This window comes from Tauraco erythrolophus, chromosome 1 (assembly GCF_009769465.1).
Source record: "Tauraco erythrolophus isolate bTauEry1 chromosome 1, bTauEry1.pri, whole genome shotgun sequence".
Lineage (NCBI taxonomy): Eukaryota > Metazoa > Chordata > Aves > Musophagiformes > Musophagidae > Tauraco > Tauraco erythrolophus.
In genome coordinates, this window is record NC_141465.1 from 114,525,818 (window position 1) to 114,550,917 (window position 25,100).

Genomic DNA, 25,100 nt, shown 5'->3' on the forward strand with positions numbered 1-25,100 from the left:
TGGTCGACCCTTGTCCACCGATGCTGTCACCCCATCATAAAAGGCCACCAAGTTGGTCAGGCACGATCTGCCTTTGGTGAAGCCATGTTGGCTGTCACCCACCACCTCCTTGCTCTCCATGTGCCTTAGCATGGTTCCCAGGAGAATCTGCTTCATGACCTTGCCAGGCACAGAGGTGAGGCTGACCGGCCTGTAGTTGCCCGGGTCCTCCTTGTTCCCCTTTTTAAAAATGGGGGTTATGTTCCCTCTCTTCCAGTCATCGGGGACCTCGCCAGACCGCCACGACTTCTCAAATACAATAGCCAGTGGCTTGGCAACTTCATCCGCCAGTTCCTTCAGGACCCGCGGATGGATCTCATCAGGTCCCATGGACTTGTGCACCTTCAAGTTCCTCAGATGTTCCCGAACCTGCTCTTCAAGTATAGTGGGCGGTGGTTCATCCTCACAGTCCCTGCTAGTTCTTTCCACAGCTTGGGCAGTAAGACAAGAGGCTTTATCAGTGAAAACTGAGGCGAAAAAGTCATTGAGTACCTCAGCCTTCTCTATGTCCCGGGTAACCAGAGCACCAGTATCCTTCCGGAGGGGGCCTACGTTCTCCTTGGACTTCCTTTTGTCCCCTACATACCTATAGAAGCATTTCTTATTGCTTTTTATATCCCTTGCCAAATTTAATTCCTTCAGGGCTTTAGCCTTCCTCACTTGATCCCTGGTCACTCGTACAGCTTCTCTGTATTCCTCCCAGGCTACCTGTCTCCGCTTCCACCCTCTATAGGCTAACCTCTTCATTTTCAGTTGGTCCAGGAGCTCCTTGCTCATCCACGCGGGCTTCCTGGTCTTTTTGTCCGACTTGTTCTTCATCGGGATGCACCTCTGCTGGGCTTGGAGGAGGTGCTCCTTGAATGTGGACCAACTTTCCTGGGCCCCTCGTCCCTCCAGGGCCACCTCCCATGGCACTTTGCCCATCAGGTCCTTGAAGAGGCTGAAGTCCACCTTCCTGAAGTCTAGGGCACAGAGCTTTCTGTATAGTTTCCTTGCTGCCACATGGATCTTGAACTCCACCGTGTCGTGGTCACTGCAGCCAAGGCTATCCTTAAGTGTCACATCGCCCACCAGTCCCTCTCTGTTGGTGAGCACAAGGTCGAGCATGGCACCCCTCCTTGTCGGCTCCTCTATCACCTGCAGGAGGAAGTTGTCATCCACGCATTCCAGGAACCTCCTGGACTGCCTGTGCCCTGCCGTATTGTCTCTCCAACAGATGTCAGGGTGGTTGAAGTCCCCCATGAGGACCAGGGCTTGTGACCACGAGGCTGCTTCTATCTGGCTATAAAGTGCCTCATCTGCTCAGATGAATGTGAAAAATATCTGCCTGAGAACTGAAGAGCCAAGAGCATGTGTTTTAAGGATTGTAATCAGTTTTCTTAAAAACGTGGGAAGGATATTTCAGTAGGGGAAGTGGGAATCATAAATACTTGTGGCACTTTTTTGTTTGTTCCTGGGGTTTTTGTGGGGGGCGGTTTTAGGATTTTGTGTTGGTTTTGTTGTTTGGTTTGTAGGAGCAGCTATTTAATCTTGCAAGGAACAAACATTACTTTACCAGAACTTGTTGCTTTCTGCGATGGAAAGTGAAGGTGTGAAGGCTTCTGAAACCAAAGTACTTATGAGAATTGGAAACTTGCCCTTTTTAGGTCTCTGGTATTTGTAATGTTTCTGCTATAAGAGAACTTATATTAGCCAAGGGAGATTTTAAGTTGGACAGAATTCCTACCCTTCCCACCACTGCCCCAAATCTGTAAATCACTGAAAAACAGGTTTCTCTCCACACAGTTTAAGATGTGTGGATCCATGGTGTCCATAAGTTACGAGTGCTTGCCTGTGGCTGGATTCAGGTGTGACAAACTTGCTGAGCTCAAGTTTTTTTGCCAAGTAGTGTTAGAGGCAAATGAGAAGGAGAGCGGAGCATGGGACTGAAGAGGTGTTGTGTGCAGGTTAGGCATCCACATTTCCTAAGTGTGGGATTTGTAGCATAGAGATAAGTGCCCAGCACAACAGAGGAACATGCTTCTACAGCTAGATCTCCCCAATACACCTCACTTCAGCTATGAAGGTGAAGACAAACTGGGCTTGTAGGTGCTGGAGATCTGAAGGCAATGTGAGTGGGCTGGATGCATGGCAGGGATTAAAGGAAAAAGTTCATGGAACTGTGTGTGTGTGAGAGGGGGATTCTTGCTGAGCATGTTCATAAATGTCACTTTGCTTATCAAAATGAGGTAGTGTCGAGGGAAAGCAGAACTCCTCTAGGAAGTTGCCTCCATTTGTGAGACTTGGGGAGTTCATAGAGGCTGAATTAGAGCCCCATTAGCCAGAGTACAATCTGATAGTCTGTGTGGGCTGGTAGCAGGTAACAGCTTGATAAAACGTGGGATATTAAAGCACTGAAAGATAAAAAGACTGAGATAGTCACAGATGCATTGATGAAAGCGTTGTGTGACAGGCCATGCGCTGCAGCGAACCGGAGAAGACACTTGAGTCAGCTGCAAGGAGGCCTGTGAACACATGGAGGTAATTTGCCCCAAGGGCAGTGTTTGACACCGTGCAGATAGCGGAGGAAGGGCTCCTCGGAGGAGAGTTAACTGCTGTTACATATCAGACTGGGGACCCCGCTAGAATATGAAAGCAGAGTTGTGTGTTGCTCTCTTGCAGCACCAGCTATTGCTCAAACCCGAGATCACTTTGGGACATTTCAATTGTGTGTTTCTTTAACTTTATATTAGCAGGTCGTGTAACAAGCGCCTGAGCTCCTTTTGGAGTTCCGATATATCAAAGTCAGAGTTAGTGATCACTTCCTTAGTCTGAAAAGGAGTAGTTAATAGTCAGTAGACAAAAAACATCTCTTTCAGTGTGGGGGGGGTGATGTGGCAAATGCACGGGGCTAAAAGGATGCTGTTGTCCAATGTGCAGTGGTGACTTTTGGTTGAGGAAATTGTAAGTACTACTGTGCACTTATCTCAGAGGAAATCACTTATGCTGGAATAAACGGGCACTGGTATTGTTTTATGGAGAGGACTGGCACGAGACGAAAGGTGATCAATAGACAGCACGTTCTTTTAAAAACTCTTAGGGGATGGGGCAGAAAGCAACCAAGTGTATGAATTCGGTGTTGAAAATAAGTGTTAAAAAATCAGTGCAAAGCTACTTGTTTGTGTTTATTTTTTCCATATACAAATGATGTAAATTAAATAAAAAAGGAAACTAGACCGAACATAAAAAATAGAGCACTGCTTGCCTGGGAAAGGTGTGTGTGGTGGGCTTTTTTTCATTTCATTGGAAACTCTTTGGGCTCAGTGTGATCCAAAAATCTCTGCATTTTGTCTTTGCCACCAAGATCCCTTCTTTCCTCTCATGGGGAAGAAAAAAAATAGAAACCAACACCCACACTATGTTCTACTTCTGTATTAGGCTAAATATGTTAACACAAAGCTGGAGGGGGGGTATGTGTATGGACAGAAAACAAACCCTCACTCTTTTCTAAAAACTAGAACATTCTTGGCATTTCAACTCTTGAGAAGTTTGATTTACGTTATCCTAAATCAGTCTCCTTGATATTAATCAATACTTTCTCTCAGTTTTAAAACAGGAAATAGCTTCAGTCTGTGTTTAAACCCTGCAACGTCTCATGTCGTGACCTTTTAGTAGTTTGTTCCTTTCTCCCTCCTGTCCCTGTTTTTCCCTCTTTTCTTTCTCACAAAGGCCCCTCAGCTTGTCTTTGAGTTTTTCTTGAACAGTTGGAGCTGTAGACGTTTCAATTCCTGCTTTGGGTATGTGCATCTTACAGGCCCCCAGTGCTGACTTTCTCACCTTCTTTGGTCTTTCCTTTTCCTTTCCTTTCCCTTTTATACCACACTCTATTTTTCCCAACTCTTCAGCTTCCTGCACCCACTTCAGCCTTTGGGTGTAGGCTTTTAGTAGTCTGAAAACCCTCTGCTCCATCTGTGGAGATAATGAACTTCTTGACACCAGCTGTATAAATCACTGTTGTAGATGGTAGTGTCAAGTAGGTGGGAGCATATGGGAGGCTAATCCTGCTGTCCAAACAGGCAGTATAGGCATCCAGCGATACTGCATTAATAGGAAATGGAAAGCCTATATTTCTTTGTGACATTCTATTCAGTAATTCAACAGTGTTAAACCTGTTCCTGAAGGAGTGCAGGGACACTTAGTATCTTTCCATTGATTTTCATTTGTTTCGTTTGGAGACCTGACAAACCAAAAGTATCGGAGGGCTATTAGTCTTAGCTGAGTAGACACATCTTGAAAGGACCCTGTACATAATTTTAACAGACCTTGGCATAATTAACAGGATCTTCTAGGAGAGGCCCCAGGACTAAACTGGCCAGAATATCATGCTTAACTTTTGCAGACGTTGAGAGTGAAGGCTCCTGGCAGGGCAACTGTCAGACAGGACGCCAGTGCAGTGAGGAATTCTGGTGTTAACTTATCCATTCGTGTACCAGAATAAACAGATGGCACCATTAGACTTATGTTGTCTTTGCTTTTGATACACGTACTTAGTGTCTTTATGAACAGAAAAGTTGTTTTTTTTAAAAAAAAAGTGCAGAAGAAATGTATGCTAGCTTACTGGCTGCTTTATTCGTTTTTTCTTGCCTACAAGATTTCTTTTTATTTGAAGAGCCGAGTCTCATGAGTGCTGTCCTCAAGTTCAGTTTCCTGGTTAAAAATCTGCATATGGTAATGCAATATTCTTCTCCAGGAAAGATTTTTATGGCATATGTAAATGAAATAAGACCAGCCCCCAGAGGTATTGACAGGATGCTGAGAAGGAAGCTGACTGTGTATTAATGTGCTTGTAGCTTAGGTCATTCTCACCGAACCATGCAGTTCTGTGAGGTTCAGCTGCTTGGTGAAGATGACTTCGCATTCTTTCAGTGACCCTTTGTAAAATACTGTTTTGTTAATGAGAAATACTTTTTTTACAGACATTGCTCCCTAACTGTAGAAGATATTGAATGGGATGTGTAATAGTTCTGTTTATACAGGCATAATTAAAGAAATATGAGCAGGAATCTGGCCAAAATCTGATGTAAACATACTACAATGGGAATAATCACGTTCTTTTGTGATCATTCAACTCTCTGGATCAAACTAGTTTCTCCAAATTTTAATCCCTTTGAGACTGGTGTGGTTTCCTTACTTAAACTGTTCGAAGAAGCTTTGATTTCTATTAATTTCTTTGTTTCAAAAGCAGACTTTTACTGGGAATGGAGTGAGATTTCAGCAGACACAGCAAACATGACTGGTATATGGGTATGCCAGAGCAGTTTCCAGGCTCACTATGACAGTAGATATATTGCCCTTTTAAAAAAATCTTCATTTGTGTCAACAAGTTGGATTGAGGAAACTTCACAGTTCTTTTTCAGGAACAAGAGAAAAATTACTTGGGCAAAACTGATCCTCAATGCCTTACTGTGCACTTCCTAAAATACAGTCTTAGTTGGTACATTTCTTGCAGAAGTCATCAAGTTGCCTTATTTCACAGCTGGAAGCTTCCTCAGGATTCTGGAGCACTAAGAGGAGCATTTATTTCCTGTGTTCAGGAAGCAGTAAGCTTTTTGTCTGCTTTCCATAGTGCTGTGTTGAATGCAAAGCTTCACACAGGTCCTCTTCCCTTTTAGCAAATCTGTACAGCAGAAGGAAAAACATCCTTTAGTAGAACATCCTTTAGTAGATTAATTGGTTGCTTCTACCAAGTATTCTCTGTTTAGAAGGTATGTTGGTAGTAAAGCTGAGGAGCTTCCGTTGAGCTAAACAGTAGCAAAGGAGACAAATAGCAGGAAATTTTCCGTAGCAGGAAAGTAGTCGGCCTGGTGGAAACTTTTTTGTACCATGTGTGAATTGAAGAGCCCTTTGACACTTTATTGAAATGGTGTAATGATTAGATGCAATTATCTGAACCAAGGTAGGTAGATGGACTCTAGAAGTCTTTTAGTTGTGTAGCATTGCCCAACGTTTTGTCACAGAACGTGTAATACAGTTTATATTGAGACGCTTGCAGGCCGTGTGTTCTGAGTATCCTCTGCAAAATTGCTGCCCTCCCATTCTCCTGTCCTGTAAGTGGTGACTCTTCCCTCATCTGATCAGGTGAGCACCTGTATTCAATGTTCATAAATATTGTCATTTTTCAAAATCTTTTGTATGTTGAAGCTGATTTACACTTTTTTCAATCTGTTATCTTACACTGTTAATCAGTGATGACTGATTTCTTTTTGCCTAGAAGAAAAGCTTGTAGAAAAGGAGATGTACCACTGTCAGGATTTCAGTTCAAAGCAGTAAATGATCAATTACCTGGCAGCACAGTGTATCGTGTTTTCCTGCACAGATTGCTGTCCAGGTCATTGCTGTTCTAGAATGAGAACAGGAGCTGTAATCTAGCTTTTCTCTTCCAAGCGATTTTCAGTAGGATACGTTCAAAATTAGTGGGTAATAGCTCGGTATGGCTGCTGCTTGACGAGTGCTAAATCTGTAGAGAAACTGACATTTGCTGTAGTTGGAGCTAATGATCTGAAGCCTGGTTTCATACACAAATGTCTGTGTTGGACCAGACCCAGTTTAACCCAGTTTTCTGTTTCAAACAGTGACCAGTAGTAGCTGCCCTGGGAACATGTATATGATTAGTGGATGTGAGACTGTTGCCAGCAGCTGTATCTGCATCTTGTTGTTACAATCTTTGATTTTATTTTTTTTCTTTTGTAAGTTTTAAGTCTTTTTTCCTAAATATGTTTTAATTCTAATCTCAAATAGAGATTAGTCTATAATCTCGCCTTGGAAAGAGAGCGTTATGTACTGGGCAGAGAAAGTGTTTCCTTTTGCTCTTAAATCTGCCTGGTAATTTCATTGGACACTGACAAGTTCTTGCATGTTAGAAATGCTGAATAATTGTTCCCTGTCTGCTTTTCTTCCCCCAACTCATCAAATGAACCTCTAATATATTGACTTTTAATTGATTTTCAGTTGTCCCTTTCAGATAAAGGGTCCTTGTTTGAAAGCACCCCCACATTTTTGGTTTTCCCTGCCTCCCTTCTTTTAGACCTCTTCTCTCTTAATCTGATAAAAGGAGCTGAGTGTGGATACACTGTGGATTTATGCACTAGTACAATGAGGGGGTTTGTTGTTCTCTATATTTTGTAGATTTATGAAGTTGTTTCCTTTTTGGACATAGCTGAGCAATTTCCTTACATGGAGCTGAGATTCCTAGGTTCAGATACACAGTTTACTCTAAAACTGCCTAACAACTGGTGTGGTGAAGGTCTGTAAATGTCTGACTTCTAGTTAGTCATGTCCCAGAGAAGGTCAGAAGGACTGAGGCAAAGGGCTATGGGTAGAGCTGACAAGTAGCTATCATGCCTGAATTTGAGATGCATGAAATAGGCCTCTACACATGCAAATGCTTTTAAGGGCTGGCTTTGGTATGTGTATGTGCTGGAGGTACCTCACGAAGCAGGTTTAAGCTGAGTGTCTTGTTTAGGTTGTAGGAGTTTAAAACCATATCTACCTTTTCTTTTGTGGAGATCAGGTTTAGGTAAGGTGTGCTACCCATCTCCTGCCAGCCTACTTGAAGAGGACAGGACGACAGATCCTGATTTCTAAATCTTAGTCCTGTTGTTGCTTCCACCATTTATCCAGCGGGCAAAATGCCTCCATCTCCTTGAGCTTTATCCCTGTCCCCTGAAGCGGACTTAGTAATCTGTCTATACCTAAAGAAACAATTCAGTTATCCTTATGTGTTTTGTGCATCTGGGACATGATCAGTTAAATCTAACCAGAGATTTGTTTTCCTAGCAGTTAAATAACTTCCAGTTATAGATTACGCATCAGCGGGGGGTGGGGGGAAGAGAAAGATCGTGCTGAACCCTGGAAGGGTAAAACGTAACACTCTGCAGCCAGAGTTTGTACTACTTGTGACACACTTGAAAGAGTCATAGACCATTTGTTCAGATTTTTGTGTGTCTTAGTGTTCTTCTGTAAACGCTATAGCAGCTTCATAGAAAAACAGGGTATTGGGACTAGTTGAAAGTTGAAAATGACTTCACTAAAGTGATGCCAGAGAAACTTGTCACTGGAAGCTCTCCAGTGAAAGGATGTTGAAAGAAAGGTGAGTCAGTGAAATGGAAGACAGAAGAAAGAATTTTAAGCAGCATAAAAAGAAAAGAGGGAGGTCATGTTTGTTCTTCCTAATTATGATTTCAGGAGAGTAACTGGCTGCAAAATTACTTAATTATCTTGTGTTTATTGTAAACTCCTATGCTTTTTCTGAAGACACCAGAAGTGCTTTTGCTTCATAAATCATGTTAAATCAAAGCACTTTCATTATATTACAGAGCTCTCTAAATTGATGTCACAACTTAAGAAAAACACTTTTATCTCCAAGCACTTAAGAACACTGCCACTTTCAGAACCATGTAAAACATTAATAGCTGGCTTGTTCAACTGTTTTCAGCTTTCATGCTGACACGTACCATATTGAAGACATTGGTTGTTTGTATAATACTTGGTTTGATCTTTTTTCCTGGTATTTTCAGTACTGTTGAATCAATCAAAGGAAGTTATTGCTCTGTTGGGCATTAGCATACATTTAGATGTTTCTGCATTAAGAACTGTTCACAGAGGAAAAGGCTTTTTATGTCAAAAAGGAGAGTAAACAGTATGACTGCAGCTGCTTTGAGCTGTGCTGTTAGTTCTAACCCACGTATATTTGAAAATCAGACTGTTTGTACTAGCAATTATTCCAGTTCGGGTTACACGGTTGCGAAAGGTTCTCTCCTCCCCCTCCTCTTTTTTTAAATTTTAATTCCTTTAGTCTCTCTAGCAACTAAACAAATGCTGCAGATGGGGAGAGGACGCTTAGTGGCTCTTGTGATGGTTTGCTTCTTTCATTGATTAGCATGCACAATTGAGTTGATTTCTTTATCTACTGCTGCATGATGTACTGGGAATAGTAATGCAAAGACTATTGCTAAGGCTGAATACTCAGAATTTCTGCATGACATGTGGATGTGACTTCCCTTGCAAGCTTTTTAAGGTGAACTTATTGGGAGAAACCAGGTCTACAGAGGACTGACTAATGAGGCTTGAATAAGGTCCAGATGATCAAAGTCCATGGAAGGATTAACTTTAGACTGGGCTCATAGTGATTACTGTCAGCTATTAAATTGAGTGAAGAGCTGCTTAAAATGCATCTGTGGCTTTCCTAATAGTCTTATTTATGCTGTTGTATAGATGTCACAGATACATAGCCAAACATAGGAAGGGACAGAAAAGAATAAAAGTGTCCCTCAGATATAGAAGGCTGGGAAATCTTAGTGTAGAAGTTAGCCTTGACCATGATGATGCCACAATGCAACTGAAAAGGGTTTTGTTTTTCTTAGAAACTCCATGTCTTTGGTCAAACCTCCTCTTCTTTGCAGTAAAACACAAGTATATGTGACATAGCATTTAGGAAGATTCCAACGCTAATACATATGCTGAAGCTTCATAGCAACTGTTACGCAGAAATGAGGCTAATGGTCAGGTTTCAGTTCTAATTATTCCTGATCAGTTTTGTTGAAGTAGGAGAACTAGATCAGTTCTCAATTTACTTTTATATAGCAAAGCTGAGGGTAAGAAACTAGAAATATCTGTCACTACAAGGTCCAGCTTTCTCTGAAAACTGGATTAAGATCAGACGTTATGCACTAATGAGATTAAAATGTTAATTTTTGCTAGATTTGGAAATAGTAATGTGGAGAGTGTTTCTAAAATTGTAAGTCTTCGAGAGCTGACCCTTTTGGAAGGAATCTTTTCCCATGTGGAACTTTCTTGCTGGATCAGAGCAGTTTCTGTTGAGTCTATACTGACTGTCTAGCTTCTCAAGAGATCTGTTTATTTCTTTTGATGGATTGGCTTTTATGCCAGATGTATTTTTTTTTTTTGAGTCAGTGGCATAAAAAATAACCAAGAAATTTTATAGTGTCTACCCAAAGTGTCGTTAACTTAAAGTTGCCAAGTCTAATGTATCCACTATTAAAATACAGAAATCTCAAGTTACGGAAATGATGCACAAAGTTATATAAATAACTTAAGCACCAGCGGGTTGTTCAGGCAAAACAAAGGGGGTGATGGTGAGAAAAGTCTGAAATGCTGATGGATGAGGAAGAGGCAAGGCTGGAATTTACCTGGAGGAGGAGTTCCAATAACATGGGATAATGACTACATGCAGGGGAAGGAGATGAGGTTGCTTCTGTACTGCAGTGCCCAGTTACACTGTGTCTCACTGGAGACCTTCAGCACACAAGGCAGCACGTGTACTAAGCATACTTATTTGAAATCCAGGCCTCACTGTGTGACAGAACCACATGGGAACCCTCTTCAGGGACCATATCAGTCCTTTGGTGGGAAAGTGCCTCCATTGCCACTAAACTGAAACTTCATGTGTAGAACAGTCTAGGTGGAAGGGATCTCTGGAGGCCTAGTCCAACCTCTTGCTCAAGGCAGTGTTGTCATCCACAGCAGATGATGTCAGCCATGGCTTTCTGTAGTTGAGCCATGGCTTATGGGCAGAGATTCCACAACCTCTCTGGCAGGTCTTTTCCATTGCTCATCACCTTCGTGAAAACGTCCATGATATCTAGCCTGAACCTCTTGGTTTGCAATCTGTGGCCATTAGCCCTTGTTGTATTGTTTGATGTGACAGGAAAATTTAAGTAACTCCATGTTAAGGAGTAGTAAACTGTTGCTAAACTACCCCGTACCTGCACAAGCCTGGGTGACACCACCTCTTCTTACAAGTTACGTTTTTCAGACTGCTGACTATCTTAGTAATTCTCTGCTGGACTCTTTCCAGTTTCTCTCCTTCTTTTTCCAACTTGAACTCTAAACCTGGACATATTATAGGTGTTGCCTCACTTGTGCTGAGGAGAGGGCTGGTAATAACTTCTATCTTTGTCCTGGTCACGCTTGTGTACTGGCTACACTACCCAGTGCACAGCGTGACTTCATCACACTAACAGTGCACTTTTGGCTCATGTTGAACCTGATGCCCACCAAAACAACTCGGTCCTTTTCAGCAGGTCTGCTACTCTGTTGTTTCCCAGCCTGCACTAGTATATGGGGTTATTCTGTCCCAGGTGTAGAGCTTTGCCTTTCTCCATCTGAACTTCATGAGGTTTGTTGGCTCAGTCCCTAAATTTCTCAAGGTTCCTTTGATTAAAAGCCCTGTGGTTCCTTGTAGTCTAGTCCTCCTAGTTCAGTGTCATCTGCAGACTTGCTGAGGGTATCCTTTCTGTCAGCATCTGGGTTACTGATGATGTTGAGCAGGATGGACCCTCATGGTACTCTGATCATTGTCAGTTGAACACAGAATGTTTGACCTTATTCCTGTGAACTATATTTTATACAAAGAATAATGTATTAGTTATGTCTCAAATACATTAAAGCAGTTGCATCCTCACTTGGGCTAATCTCTCTGCCCTGCTCCAACGTGTTGGCTTGCATTTGAGATGTTATTTGTACTGAATATGAAGAATGTGAATGAGAATAAAATCTGTATTCCTAAAAATTAAACAGCAGGGCATTTACAGTACTATTATAGCCAAGTGTATTTAGAGAATAAGCAGATTTTCTGTTCCATGTAAATTGTTTAGTGTTTTTTACATCCAGAAGATTTAGTAATTTACTTTTTTTGGCATTCAGTCTGTTTTTACGGAGTTTTTCTAATCCAAAGTGTTAGCTTTGATTTTTAAGTCACGATCAAGTGTGAGTGTAAGGCTATTAGTAGTCTGTAATCTTGATGTTTTTCCATTATACTCAAGAGAGGGCTGCTCATATAATATCTCTTCATCTTCATGAACTGAGTGTTTTGACCACTTTCATGTTAGATTAGAGTTGCTGAGTCGTCTTGGAATTTTGTGGTAGTAACCTTTGATTATGCCTCATGCATCACTGCCAGCAAGCTTCTAGAAAGGCTATTCTGACCCTGTTTGGAGAACTAGAGTATAAAGAAATGTCTAGATGTATACAAAGTGAAAGGGCTTTTCAAAAAAAAAAAAGAGCTTTAAGAAAATGTAATTCCCTGAAGGTGCATGCTGGCAGCCCAGCAAGACAGCCAGCCGCTTTGGTGGTTAGAGTATAAGCTGTGCCGTGTGAACTGTGACAGTGAATCTACATATGCAGCTGTCATCACCAAAACAATTTGCACATCTGATTTTAGGAGGTTTATGATCAGCCTGTGGTCCCCATCTCTCCTCTTCCACCTTCTCTGGGTTCTCTTGGGCACAGTTTATTTAAAGGTAGTATGTGCATTAGTATGCCTCCTATCCTGCTTTGTGGACGAGCTTGTAGAGCTAGTAGGAGCTTGTAGAAGGCACTGTACGTCTGCAGAGTCCTTCGAACATGACAGCTTTTCACATTGTCACATCTATATTCAGCTTCTGCAATGTGTCTTAAGAGCTTTCCAGTTGCCAGGTCTTATTTGAAAGTGGGGCTCACTTTTTACTTCAATAGCCTGTTTGGCTCTGGGATTTTTCAGTGCATTGTATTTTGAAAATGAATTGCTGTTATTCAATTTTGTCGATGTGTTAAACATACAAACTTCTGATATATAGTAAACAGGTTTATGTGAACTTAGTTATGTTATGTGAACAAGTGCTAGCTTGTAACTAAAAAATAAAATAAAATTTACTGTGTAAATTGAGAGTAGACTACATTCTGCTACAAAAGCTGTTTTACTAAGTCAAGTGAGCATGCATAGCCTCTCAGCCGTTCTCTAGACAGAAAGCACTGTAAGCTGACTTGCTTTTTATGGCTGGATGTTAAAAAGAAAGCATCAAGTTAGCCATACTGATACACTCTGGTACATGTGGAGAGTATCCTGTCTAACTCGCAAAAGCATCTTTCCTGCTTCCTGTAGAGCCTGTGAATTTTTTCAGGACTGGGCAAGTCATCATTTTTCCTCCCATTTTTTTTCATTCTAATCTTGCTTGAGTCATGAAAGAGCATCAGTGAACTTATTTTGACTTTTAACAATTCTATTTTTTCCTCAATTTCCATGGTATCTTTTTTAAGCTGTTTCATGTGATCTGGCTTATTTAGCTCTTTCAGCCATAGCCTAGGCTATGGGAGATTTAAGTTACCTTAGCAATAATGAGGTAACTCTGATACTTCAGATTCCATTGGCACTAATTAACTTGGTTGTGCTTAAATTCAGTATTACTGTGGCACTAATGGTCTGAAGCAGCCCAGTGCTTAAAATCACTGTAGCGGTGAGAGGACACCTCTCTTATTCTAAGACTGATCTGGTATAGAAGTGGAAGAAATCTACTATCCTCTGCCCCCAGTAGTGGGCTGGTACTTTGCACTGCCTGTCAGTTGCCCAACAATTCCCCTTAAAATTCCCCTTAAAAGATCACAAGTTAATAGAGAAGGGCTCATTATAATGCCTGTTGAAATGTTTCAAAGCTGGTTTTCTCTCCAGGAAAGAAGGTCCTTCAGGCAATATCCTTCTGCTCACTTTCAGGAGAAGGTTAACTTAAATGCACCTATCTTCTCTCCACTATTCTAAAGCTCCTTATGTGTAATTGTTCAGGTGTCTCTTTTTATTGTCCCTAAGGAAAAGGGGTGGTGGAAGGGACAATCTGTCCTGGCATCTATTACTTAGCACTTACTAAGCATGTCCTGTGAAACATGGACATGTACGTTACCAAACTGGCACTGCAGCATTTTGTGGTCTTTCTATAAATATGCAAAGATTTGACATCTTGAAGACTTGGCTTTCAGTTTTGTATTCTTAGTCTAAGTCAGGAGGCGAAATTGTTGGCCTGCTTTGAGCTATTAAGAAAAATATATGTGTGGGATTTTTTTTGACTGTCTGCACTCCATGGAACACTGTCCTGTGCAAAGTTCTCTCTGTACTGGTATGACTGATCCTGTGGTCAGAAATATGGATGAGACTAAAACTAAAAATCATATGTGCAAAAGACAATCAGCTCTGAGAGCTGAGACGCGTGCAGGAAATGAAAACTACCGTTTCTTTCTGAGTTTGGAAAAAAAGGAAGTTGAATTTTGTGAGGCTTTTCCTTGTGTGCTAAGCACTTCAGGCTGTGCATACACAGTTGATAAGAGTGCTAAGGAGCAAGCATGGACACTGGAGTGTGATTATCCACCCTGTACTGTTAAAGTACTCCCCGACTCTGTCTGGACTGCTCCATACCTGTACAAGCTTCTTGGGACAGTCAGATCAAGCAGTTGCTCCCTGTGTTTGGCAGGGGTGAGACTGGACCAGGCTGGTGTCCTCTTGCCTGGTGGTTGCCAATGCTGTTAACAGCAGGTCGTGTGCTTATGCCCTGTGTGACAGCCCGTGACGCGTGACTTCAGTTTCACATGCTTTTCTCTGCAACTCTTGAAAGATGCTTGAGATCAGGAGTGCAGGGGACCATTTTATGTCGTGTTCACTCTGCTGTCTGTTTTTCTATTTTGCTGTTACAGAAGCAGCTGCTATTAATCAATGATGCTTTCACAGACCACAGGGCATTTCTGTGTCTTAAACCTGAATATGGAAACTTTCACCAAGATATGGGGATGTTGGAACCATTGGAGCCCTGTGTGTGAGGGTTACAGGTGCCCTATCAATATGGCCATGTTAGTGGCTGGCTGTGGGCAGAGACGCTGCTACTAAACCTTCTTGATGTAAATTTGGTCATATTAACCTATAGAATAGATGGTGACTGAACACACCAAAAGCACCCCCTTACCCTAGATGCTGTGTTTTAATGCTTCAATTTACTAACGAACTTAATGTGTAACTGACTTTGCTCTAGAGTATTACTCCTTTCTTTTTCCTCCTTCCCAACTCTTTTCTTAGCAATGTTGCTTGTATTGAGTCTCAGGTTAGAGGTTGATGTAAAGGTCCTTTCTTGCAGCTTGTGTTTGGAAGTAGTGAGCACACTGTGAATGTTTTTCTGTAAGTTAGTACTTAATCTGGCATTGAACAGAGCACAGATTTAGTAGTTGACTGAGATTGGGCTGGTTCCAGTCAAACTTCCAGTTGTCAATGTCTTTTATATCTGAAAGCGCTTTGAATTTTTTTAATCTTGATGGGAACACCCTAATGTTCAACTTTCCTAGTTGTGGAGAGATTGTGAAAGCCAGAAGTTGGATTCTTTCTTTAAATGTCAAAGGATTTAGGGATTTCACTGCAAGCATTTTGTTCTTGTTGAATAGAGACTGGACTTCAGGGAAGGGTGGGAAATAAATTGTATTTCTTTGCTGTTGTCATGAAAAATGAGAGCTGACCTTTCTTCCCTCATACAACATGACCCTGACTTTTAAGGTATACTGATAATTCTGAAATTGGAAATTACTCTTTTTACAAATAGGTGATACTTCTACTTTGGATAATGAGTCCTCGACATCATATACCGGTACCTCTGACAGTAATTACTGGGTGAGATACCCTGCTTGGGACTGTCTGTCTGTTCCAGAAGCATGTAATTCGGAGGTCCTAGGCTTTTCAACAATAGCATGTAGTTGCAAGCTGATAATTTGTATGTGTTCTCATTTTAAATTCTAGGAGACTTTTTTTCCTAGAGAAGAAGAAAAATAAATCATGTGGAGTTATTAGAACTCAGAATGAAGAAATAAAACTGTTGGTGCTTGTAGCACTGCTGAAATGGCAAACTATCTCAAATCTACCAGCTATGTTTCCTCTCGTCTTCTCCCATGTCAGTGTTTGTGGTTCGTTTCTTCAGTATGTGATCCTGAAAGAAGCAGTGGTTTACAGTAGTAATGGTGTCTGAAGCAGCTGTATTTTGTATTTCTGAGCCGTAGTCAGCGTGGAGGAGCAGAGTACCTTCTGGGCCAGCAAGGCTGCCGGCATGGTGTGGCTGATGCACCGCAGTACTGCTGCTCTGTGTCTAGAGGCAGGGGCTCACTCTGGCTCTCCCAGTTGCTCTGCTGGCTTCGTCGCAGGGCAGAGCCTCCCTAAATGGGCTGATGTTCTTATTAATGGCCATCATCTCAATTGTCACTTAATTTCACCATGTGTTGCAAAAGCCTACAAACAACTCTGCTGTGTGAAACACACGGGTGCTCGCTCTCTGTGCATGTCCTCAAGGTTATAAAGGCACTAATCTGTGTTTTACAGACTGAAATTTTTTTGCTCTGTCATTAGAAAAACGCAGATTTCTGTGTTATATGAGAACTGCTCAGGCTGATTAGCATGGAAATTAATGTGCCTTAATCAGCCTGCGGTGAGGGAAGCTCAAAATTAATTTGATATGTTAGTTTCACTTTCAAAACATATCATAGCTGTTGCCACTAGCGACCGTTATAGTTAAAAATGCAAAATAGTCTCCCATTCAATACTCTGTTTATGCCAACTCATCACTTTGCAAATAATTCTTTTTCCAAACTAGATTTTTCCTTGTTTAATCTTTGCCCCATAAAGCAGGCTGGGGGAAGGGCAATTAAGACAGAAACATGCAGGGAGAGGTATCAAAGAGGAAGAAGATGCTGACTTGAAGCTTAACCCTGTGTTCACTGGGAAGCTGTGTATTATATCACTCTGCTTAATATATTGAATCCATCTTATAAAGAGACTATTTCATAGTCATTGTCCTCTGGAGATCATTTCAGTGGCAACTGTGAATGGCAAATGAGCTGTTGAAATACAGAATGCAAAGGAGAAATGATAGTGATACATACTTTTTTTAATAAAAAAAGAACATCTATAATTAGAAAAAATATTTTTTTTGTAATAAAAAGGTACTGAATGAATTTAGGTTATTCTTCAGAAGACTATAAGAAGATTCAGTGGCTTTATAACTACAAAGTGCTTTATGCTAAGAAAGCATTTCAAGTATTCCTGAAGTGATGCAGAAAGAACTATTTTGGTAACCATTAAATTAAAAAGAACTGCCCCATGTTCTATGAGCATGTATGTAAGGGCGTGTGCATGTGTTTTGACTGAGTCATGCTACGCATCAAAAATACCCTGTTCTGGATAACCTGAAATGTAAAAGTGGTATATCTACTCAAAGTCGAGTGTGAGTAGCATGTCAGTGAGGCTGAAAAACTGAAGGAAGCTGGGTTTTTTTGTAGTTACAAGATGAAATGAGACTCCTGATAAGTGAAATAGGATGCAAAACTCTTTTTAATATAAAAAAAATAGACTTGAAATCAGTCTGATAAATTTGGATAAGTGAAGCTGTTTGGAGGGTGGTCTCAGGAAAAAAAAAAGAAACTATGGAGAAGGGAGATTGCAGCTGAAATTACAGTGATGAAGCTGTGGTTGTTTTTACAGAAGCCAGTAGAGGTTTGGTAAGACTTCCAGTTGGCTGTGCTCAGAAGAGACTGGGAAATTGCTGTAGAAAAGAATTAGCAAGAGCTGAAAGTGCAGTCAAGAAGCGAGGATTTTAAGAGGAGGGAAGGAGGACGTGGTATATCAATCAGTCCAGCGTCAGGTGCCTGTGCCAGGAGGAAGCAGGCATTCCACCTTCACAGAAAGCAAGGGAGGAAAAGCTTGTGTGCCCGATGAATTTGAAGGTATTTAGCACTACAGCAGTGTAAGATCATAGAATCATAGAATGGCATAGGCTGGAAGGGACCTCAGAGATCATCTAATCCAACCTCCCTGTCATGGGCAGGGACGCCATCAAGATGTTTCATCCTGTGTAATTTTACGTATCAGCTGTAGACTTTTTCATGTGAACTAGTTACCTTCAGCCTCCTTTACCTTGATGCAGAGAAAAGGGCACTTGTAAGAGGAGATGAACTATACCCTAAAATACCTGTCTAAAATAAGCCAGATGAATGGCACTCCAGGGGTGCCCGTTTCTCTCCATTGACTATAAAAGGAGCATGGTGTGATTAGTGCAGATAGAGATGTCTCCATTGGAGGCACTTCTGTGTAGTTGGATGAATTCCTTTGGTGCTTTTTATGAATGTTAAACTATCCATCAGTTCCCTCAGTGCTGTCTCCAAAGTTGTAAGCACTGCACCAGAACCAGTCCCAGTGAAACCGTGGTTGTCAGCAGGTGAAGGAGATTCAGAGCACTTGGTAAATGAAAAGCATTCAATGTAATGCGCGTTTCGAGTCACTGTGGGGTGTGTGTGTGGTTTTGTTTGCTCTTTGTTTGCTCTTCTTCCGTGTGGGTTACTGCATCATTATAAGCCTATCCAAGTTATCTTGGAGCATCATGACTGTAATTCAAGACTAGCCCTTGTTTGGATGACACATAGTTGAAATCTGCGCCCTGATATGTGTCAGGAGAAATCAATGTGTAATTAAAAACTGCTAAATATGATGTCGTGGTAACATTTCTTGCTTTTTGATGGTTACTTCTGGTGTTGTGTTAATTTGTCTTGCTGCTTTTTCTGGGGACCAATGCATACACTTAAATGTCAATATAATTGATAGCACTCAGCTTTTTCTGGGCTGTCTCCCATCTCTGCCTTTTCTGAAGATGAGGTCACTGAGCATTTTGAAGTACTAGTGTATTTTACGATAGAACAGGGTAAAATCATGTTCACTGCAATGAAGGTAGGCTCTTAAGGGCCTCTTGTGTTGCATTAACAAGGCATTTCAAGGAAGTAGAATATCAAATTAATGTTTCATGTTAAAGACATTAATGTCTTTGTGTTTAATCTCTGTTACAGCATGGTAGCAGAAGGATGTAATACTTGAAACAGCTTCCTTCCTTGTCTTCCTCTTTCACGAACATTAAAAATGTAAAAGTGTGGGTAAGAATGTCTTAAGAGTATTTTGTATTGAATTGGGGATGGGGAAGTATGCAGTCTTCCACAGAAATACTTTAGTCTCCTTGATCTGGGGGAGGGAACTCACAAACAAAAAAAATCCCTACAAAAACCAATGCATGTAGAGGTAACTGAGGGTAGTGCTGAGTCCTATCCTTGTAGTGATAGGACAAGGGGCAACGGATTTAAACTGAAAGAGGGCAGATTTAGGTTAGATATAAGAAATTCTTTACATTGAGGGTGGTGAGGTACTGGAACAGGTTGCCTAGAGAAGTTGTGGATGCCCCATCCCTGGCAATGTTCAAGGCCAGGCTGGATGAGGCTTTGGGCAACCTGGTGTAGTGGAGGATTTCCCTGCCCATGGCAGGGGGGTTGGAACTAGATGATCTTTGAGGTCCCTTCCAACCCTAACCATTCTATGATTCTATGACTTCCACTTGCACTTGCTCAGGTGTGGAAGAGCTTGTGGGGCTGCCTTCCCTTCATGCCTTGTAAGATGGTCTGGATTTAATCTGATCTCTTATAAATTACTTAATCTTTTCCTGCCTATGTCTTATAGATAAAAGGACTCCAATAAAGCTTACTTATCTTGTTCTTTATTAGTCATGCCTCTCTTTATATACAGTTGGTAGTCTCACTCAGTTGCTAGTTCTCTAGCAGAACCCTGTCTTCATTGGATCATGTAGACTTTAATGCAATAAATAAAACTAATAATTCTGAAAAATTAATAATTCTGAAATACTGCGTTTTTACTTCCCATCTGAGGTTTACATCTGTATACTTTGAAGCATCTGCAGTGATGCAGCTGTAGTTTAAGGGACTGTGTGAGGAGTATTATTTACAGTTGCCATCAGTTGCTCTCATGCATCTGTAACTGCATGAAGAAACTGTTTCTTGCTTCCTACTGGTAGTATCTCGTGGAGCGTATCTGACCTACATGACACAGGACTGGTTGTACTGATTGTGTCCTTCCCGTCTCATTTGCGACCGCATCCATCTTGATCTATTAGATGGAGTTTGGGAAGAACAGGGATAGCTGCCTTGCCAGATTGCAAAAAGTGCAGTAAAGGAATTGATTAGTGCATTAAACGTTGAAGTTAAACCTCTATTGGTTAAAATGGATATTTTAATGTTTTGCTTTTACTTACTTTTGAGATTTTAAAAATTTTGCTGCCAGAATGAGTTTCTAAATAAAATGTTTGATATTTATTTTTGAAAATATCACCACTTCATTGTTGAGGTTTTTTTTGTGAAATGTTTCGCTGAAAGATGACAGAGCTGATGTGAGACAACCAGAGTAATTCACAAATTCCTAAGTGTTTCTGATGAGAAAAATTGAACTGGAAGATCCTCTATCTGTGCTTGAGTTCTCTTCTTAAAGAAATAATGTAAGCTGAGCAAACCTTTTGGCAAAATGCTGAGTAGAATCATAGAATATCTTAAGTTGGATGGGACCTATAAGGATCATAATCCACCTACCTCCTCCTCACAGGACTGACTAAGACTAAGCCATATGAGTAGAACTTTTCTGAAAAGGCAAAGCATGAGGTAAGAAATTTACTCATAAACAAACGTGTGTACCCAGGCTAAAGAAGTAAATGCAGACTGAAGGTTTAAAGTCATTGGAAGCTGATCTGCAGAAGTTGGTGGGAAGCCACTTGCAACATCCTCTGTGGAAACAAGCTTTTACTGCTCTGTGCTGTGTTCTGGGCTGTTTTGTGGTGTAGTTTTTTTTTTTTTTTTTGAGCTTCCTTTACATAGAAGAGAGGCCTTAAAGTATTTACTGAAAGTAACCATATAGTACTGCATTATGTGAAAACTACTTACCCTTGCCTCCTTCCACAGTTTCCTTATAGGTCTAAGTGACCTGAAGATAAACTAGGTCCATATCATTCTGAGGGTCCCTGGTTCTGGGCTGCATTTCTCTCCTAGCTTCTTCCCAAGGTATAGTGCTTTATGCCCTCTCTTGCTTCCACCCATCCCATTGCAGAGGAAGCATTATGATATCAAGGCACCAGTCACCTCATTCAAGATGAAAACTGCTTTCTGTGTTAATCTGTTAAAGATGCTGATAAAGACTAAGCAGGTTTGAGACTGAAGAGAACCTTCCATTTTTGCTTATCAGTTTTTACCCTCCCAAGAGCAAGGTTACAGGAAGAAAGTCCCAGAGGTGGACAAGTGGCAGGTCTGCTGTATGGCTGACATTTGACTTTATGCATCTCTTCCTTTATCCATGAACTTTTTGTATTGCACAGCCAAATTCAGAATGCTAAGCACTTTATAAAGGCACAGTCCTGACCTCAGCCTCTCTGTAGCCTAAGTAGGTTACATCCAGATAATCAGGGAAACAGTTTGAGCAGGAATCTGAAGACTTGATCCTGTAGCTGTAATGGTGGTATTTGAAACCTGCCTTTTTTTTTCCAAGGGATATGCATAAAAGAGAGAATCAATCTAGACTAAGTTGATTGTATCTATTGTCAAAGATGCTTTTGAGTGGAGACAATAAAAATAACTTACGTATAAACAAACATTTCCAGTGAAGCCTTTTGAGTGATACTCTAAGAATGAATGCATATGTGAGTAAGCAGAAGATTTTGTTGCAGATGATGTTTTGCTTGCATCTTAATTCTTGTTTAGATGTATATCAAGACAAGACTTATGTCCTGATATTGCTGTAGTATTTTGTCTGCAGTAAAAGCCAGGAATGTTTCACCAAGTTAAAATTACCAATAGTTGCCTGTTGCTGCAAAATCTTTCTCTAAAGTAGTTAGTTCTTGCTAGCGCTTTTTACTTTGAACTTATTCATTTGTCCAGAAATCTTTGTGAACTTGGTTATTGCTCCTCCCCTTCCAAGATACCACCTGGAGGAGGCTGCATGTTAACAATGTCCTGTGCTATGACCTTTCAGTTACTCACGTAGACAGTCTATCAAATGTGCAGAAATGGACCACAGCTCTGATTGTCTGGCTAAGGGGATTAAGGTCACCTAATGCAGTGTATTGGTACCAAATAGATTACAAAGAGCAGAGGAGGTTTGGTGGCTAAGAGTGTGAGTTGGGAGCGGAAGGGTGTAAAATCCCTCAGGAAATCAGTAACCATCTCAATTTGCAACTTGTGTAGTTCATGTACTGTGTGCTGCAAAAGGTAGTCTCTGGAGTTTGGGGATGTGCTTGATGGGGAGGTGTCAGAGGATGCGTGCTGTAAAGCTTCTGTTAAGAACAAACAACTGTAATCAAGTATCACTTTGTGCTGAATCTTGTCTTAGATTTCATCCTCTTAAAGCAAGTGCAGAAATGTTTTTGGTGTTTAAAGCACATATCTAGTGTTTCCCGTAGCTTGTTTAGTCTTATTAGGCATATAAAGGTGTTAGTCTTTAACTGGGTGTTACATAACTGTGAGTATCATTAACTTTATTTGGTCAAGACAGTAAAAGCGTACTCTGTGTACATTGTGTAGTAGTTGATAAACGTGTTTATATTGGGGCATTCTATTGATTTGAGAAATAATAGGTCATTAATGGCAAAGTCAATTTAAAATCCGAAGCCACACCTACACAGCAGGCACAGAGGTGAGTACAGGCTCTATTAGCTTGCCTGACATGTCGCAGCTAAACTGCACTGTAGAACAAGCTCGAGCATCTCTGCCACATTCTGGTCATGTCCGAGGTGTCTGTAGACAAGCTGCTAGCTTCAACTACAGAATCAGAGATGCTGTTCACAATCTGTCTCTTTTCATTCCCCTTTTACTTTAAGCATATTTAAAACCAGGAAAGTTCTTGGTTGTTTCTATTGCTGTGCAACTGAAAACTAAATGAATGCAAACTGGACTTCTGAGATGTGTCTGTCTGAGGAGGATGTTATCAGATATGCACAGTGCTCAGCTGCAATGAAATAATTGCATGAGGGGACTGCCAAAAGTATATGGTCCTGTGAGCTGGTGGTGCCCCTGGGGCTGGTAATGGGGATCTGCACGCTTGCCAATCCTATTCCTCCAGAGCTGGCTCCAAGTCCCTCTGGAGCTCTCATTTTATGGCTTGAAGTCCTTGTTGACTGCTTGCTCCATGCTTTAGTATTTTATCGTGTGAAGACTGGGAGTTGGGGAAGAGGGGAGCGTGCATGTGTTTGTGTATGTATGAGAGAGAAGTTAAAATTTGATGCAGACTGTATTCAGAGCTACTTTATAGTTATAAACCGACACCTTTCATGCACCGTAGGTTGGTTCGTGTGTTAGGGTTTTGTGTTGGTAATTTAGCTGGGCCCCTACAGTGCCAAGTGGTGTTTTCATTGCCAGGTAGTTGAGTGCTTAATAAATCTATCCAATGGTATTAAGTAAATTTTATGGCCCAGTCAACTTTTTCCTGTTTTCAGCTTTTAGGAACAGGACAGCTGCTAGACTTTTCAGGTGGCTTAGTTCATATGTGAATTTTGAGCCCAGCGAGTTTTCTTAGGAACTCTTTCTCTCCCAATTACTCATCAAGTTATTTTAAGAGGTGGTCAGCACTAAACAAAATCAAGGTCATAAAGCAAAATGCTGAACAAGATAACTGCTTTTTTTGATCGGGAGTAATCCAGCCAGGTGTGTTAAAAGACTGTAAGACTCTGGAAAAAAAATGCCATGTAAAAAAACCCTCTGTCTCGCCCATTCCCTAAGCTCCCCATTCTCCCCTTATTTTAATAGTAAAGCTTTTAGATATCAGTTACGTTCTTTTTGTTGAATGTGATGTGGCTGACTTTGAGATGTGGAAAAGTTTTGTCTAAAGCTTTTTTTAAGGGAATATGAAATAATTTGGAGCTTTAACTAGAACTGATGGGGAAAGGAATTAGAGTTGTTTATACAGATGGGGTTAGAATGGAAATATTTAATCTACATGTAGGTATTTCCAGAATACCTCATCTGATTTGGTAACCTGATCTACCTTTTCTATGAAAAAAGGGCATTTTGGATGTCTTATCCAATTTAATAACCTAGTTCTGAGTATTTTTCCACTTCTCTCTGGTTTAGACTAGTTTATTGAATTCCATGAATTTTTATCGAGCTGGAACTGATGTAAAATGAAAGAAGAATCAGGTTAAAGTAACTACCAATTAAACTGATCAGAATATTCAGATGTATGAGTTGGCCTTTTGTTTTTGAATTGGAATCTAGTAACATCATCGCTGAAGTCAGAGTTGCATCAGCATGCAACGTGTATGTGAGATCGGGAAGAGATCTTACTCTTTCTGATTGTAACTGTGTAGTCTGAGGTTGGAAAATGGCCTGGCAAGTGGGGAAGTAAGCTGGAGGGGGGAATAAGGTTAGCCTGTAGTACCTTTTGCCAAACCATTGGAAATCACTGATTTATTATTTGAATATATTAGTGATCTTCCACCTCCTGGATGTAGGTGCACTGTTGACAGTAGATAGGGAAACCTGCACAGTTAATCTGTAAGCCGTGATAGTTAAAAAGTAAACTCCCTTCTCCAGTGTTCCCGATATAATATCACTGGTGTATGCGAAAGCATAGCAGATTTTGGCTGGGGGAGGAGAACAAAGCTTTAAAACCTTTCATATCTATTTGGTCTCTTTTGCATAAAATATGAGCCAGTAATGATAAATGTGAAAATTTTTTAACTACTTTTTCCTTCTGAGATGGTTTGGCACAGGTTCTGAAGCTCAGTTGTTGAATAAAGAAATTTCCCAGCAACTGCCCTTTGATTGCTTCTAAATGTAGATTACAGCTGTCTTTTTGGGAAAGGCACATAGCTCAGTATGTGAGAAACTGACACCTTTTTCTTTCCTTTTCAGGGTATCTCCTCTACAGAAGTCTGAAATAGTAGACATGGTCAAGAAACACGTCAATGCCATAACACTTGCCATTGGGGATGGTGCCAACGACGTAGGAATGATCCAGACAGCTCACGTTGGAGTGGGGATCAGCGGCAACGAGGGCATGCAGGCAACCAATTGCTCGGATTATGCAATTGCACAGGTCAGAGACAAAAAAGAGCAACTGCCATGTCCTGTTGTCAGAGACGCACTGCGTGGCCATGTAGTGCTTGATGACTTCTCCTAACCTGTAAGCTAGGAGCATCTCTGCTCATTTCCTTTTCAAGGCAGCTAAAACAGATATCTTGGATGTATTTTTGGTTTCGTTATTATGATTTTGTATTCTTCAGGGCAAAGGTCCACCTTCCCTCAAAGTTTCAGTTTTCTTGACAGCTGTGCAACATTTTGGTTCTTCAGTAATCAGGGAGAAGCACTTTGTGATGCAAATGTTCACACGCTCTTGGTGCAAGCTCTTTTTTCTTGCTGTAAGTAGG

The 25,100-nt window shown here is 41.0% G+C and overlaps 1 protein-coding gene across 3 annotated transcripts in view; it reads left to right on the forward strand.

Annotated features, from left to right (window-relative positions):
• ATP8A2 (ATPase phospholipid transporting 8A2) overlaps positions 1-25,100 on the forward strand; it is a 350,180-nt gene that overhangs the window by 173,382 nt on the left and 151,698 nt on the right. For all 3 annotated transcript variants that reach the window (XM_086613205.1, XM_086613213.1, XM_086613221.1), the window contains one exon: positions 24,586-24,769. In XM_086613205.1, the coding sequence (XP_086469331.1) occupies positions 24,586-24,769 (184 nt within the window). The remainder of the gene's footprint in view (positions 1-24,585; positions 24,770-25,100) is intronic.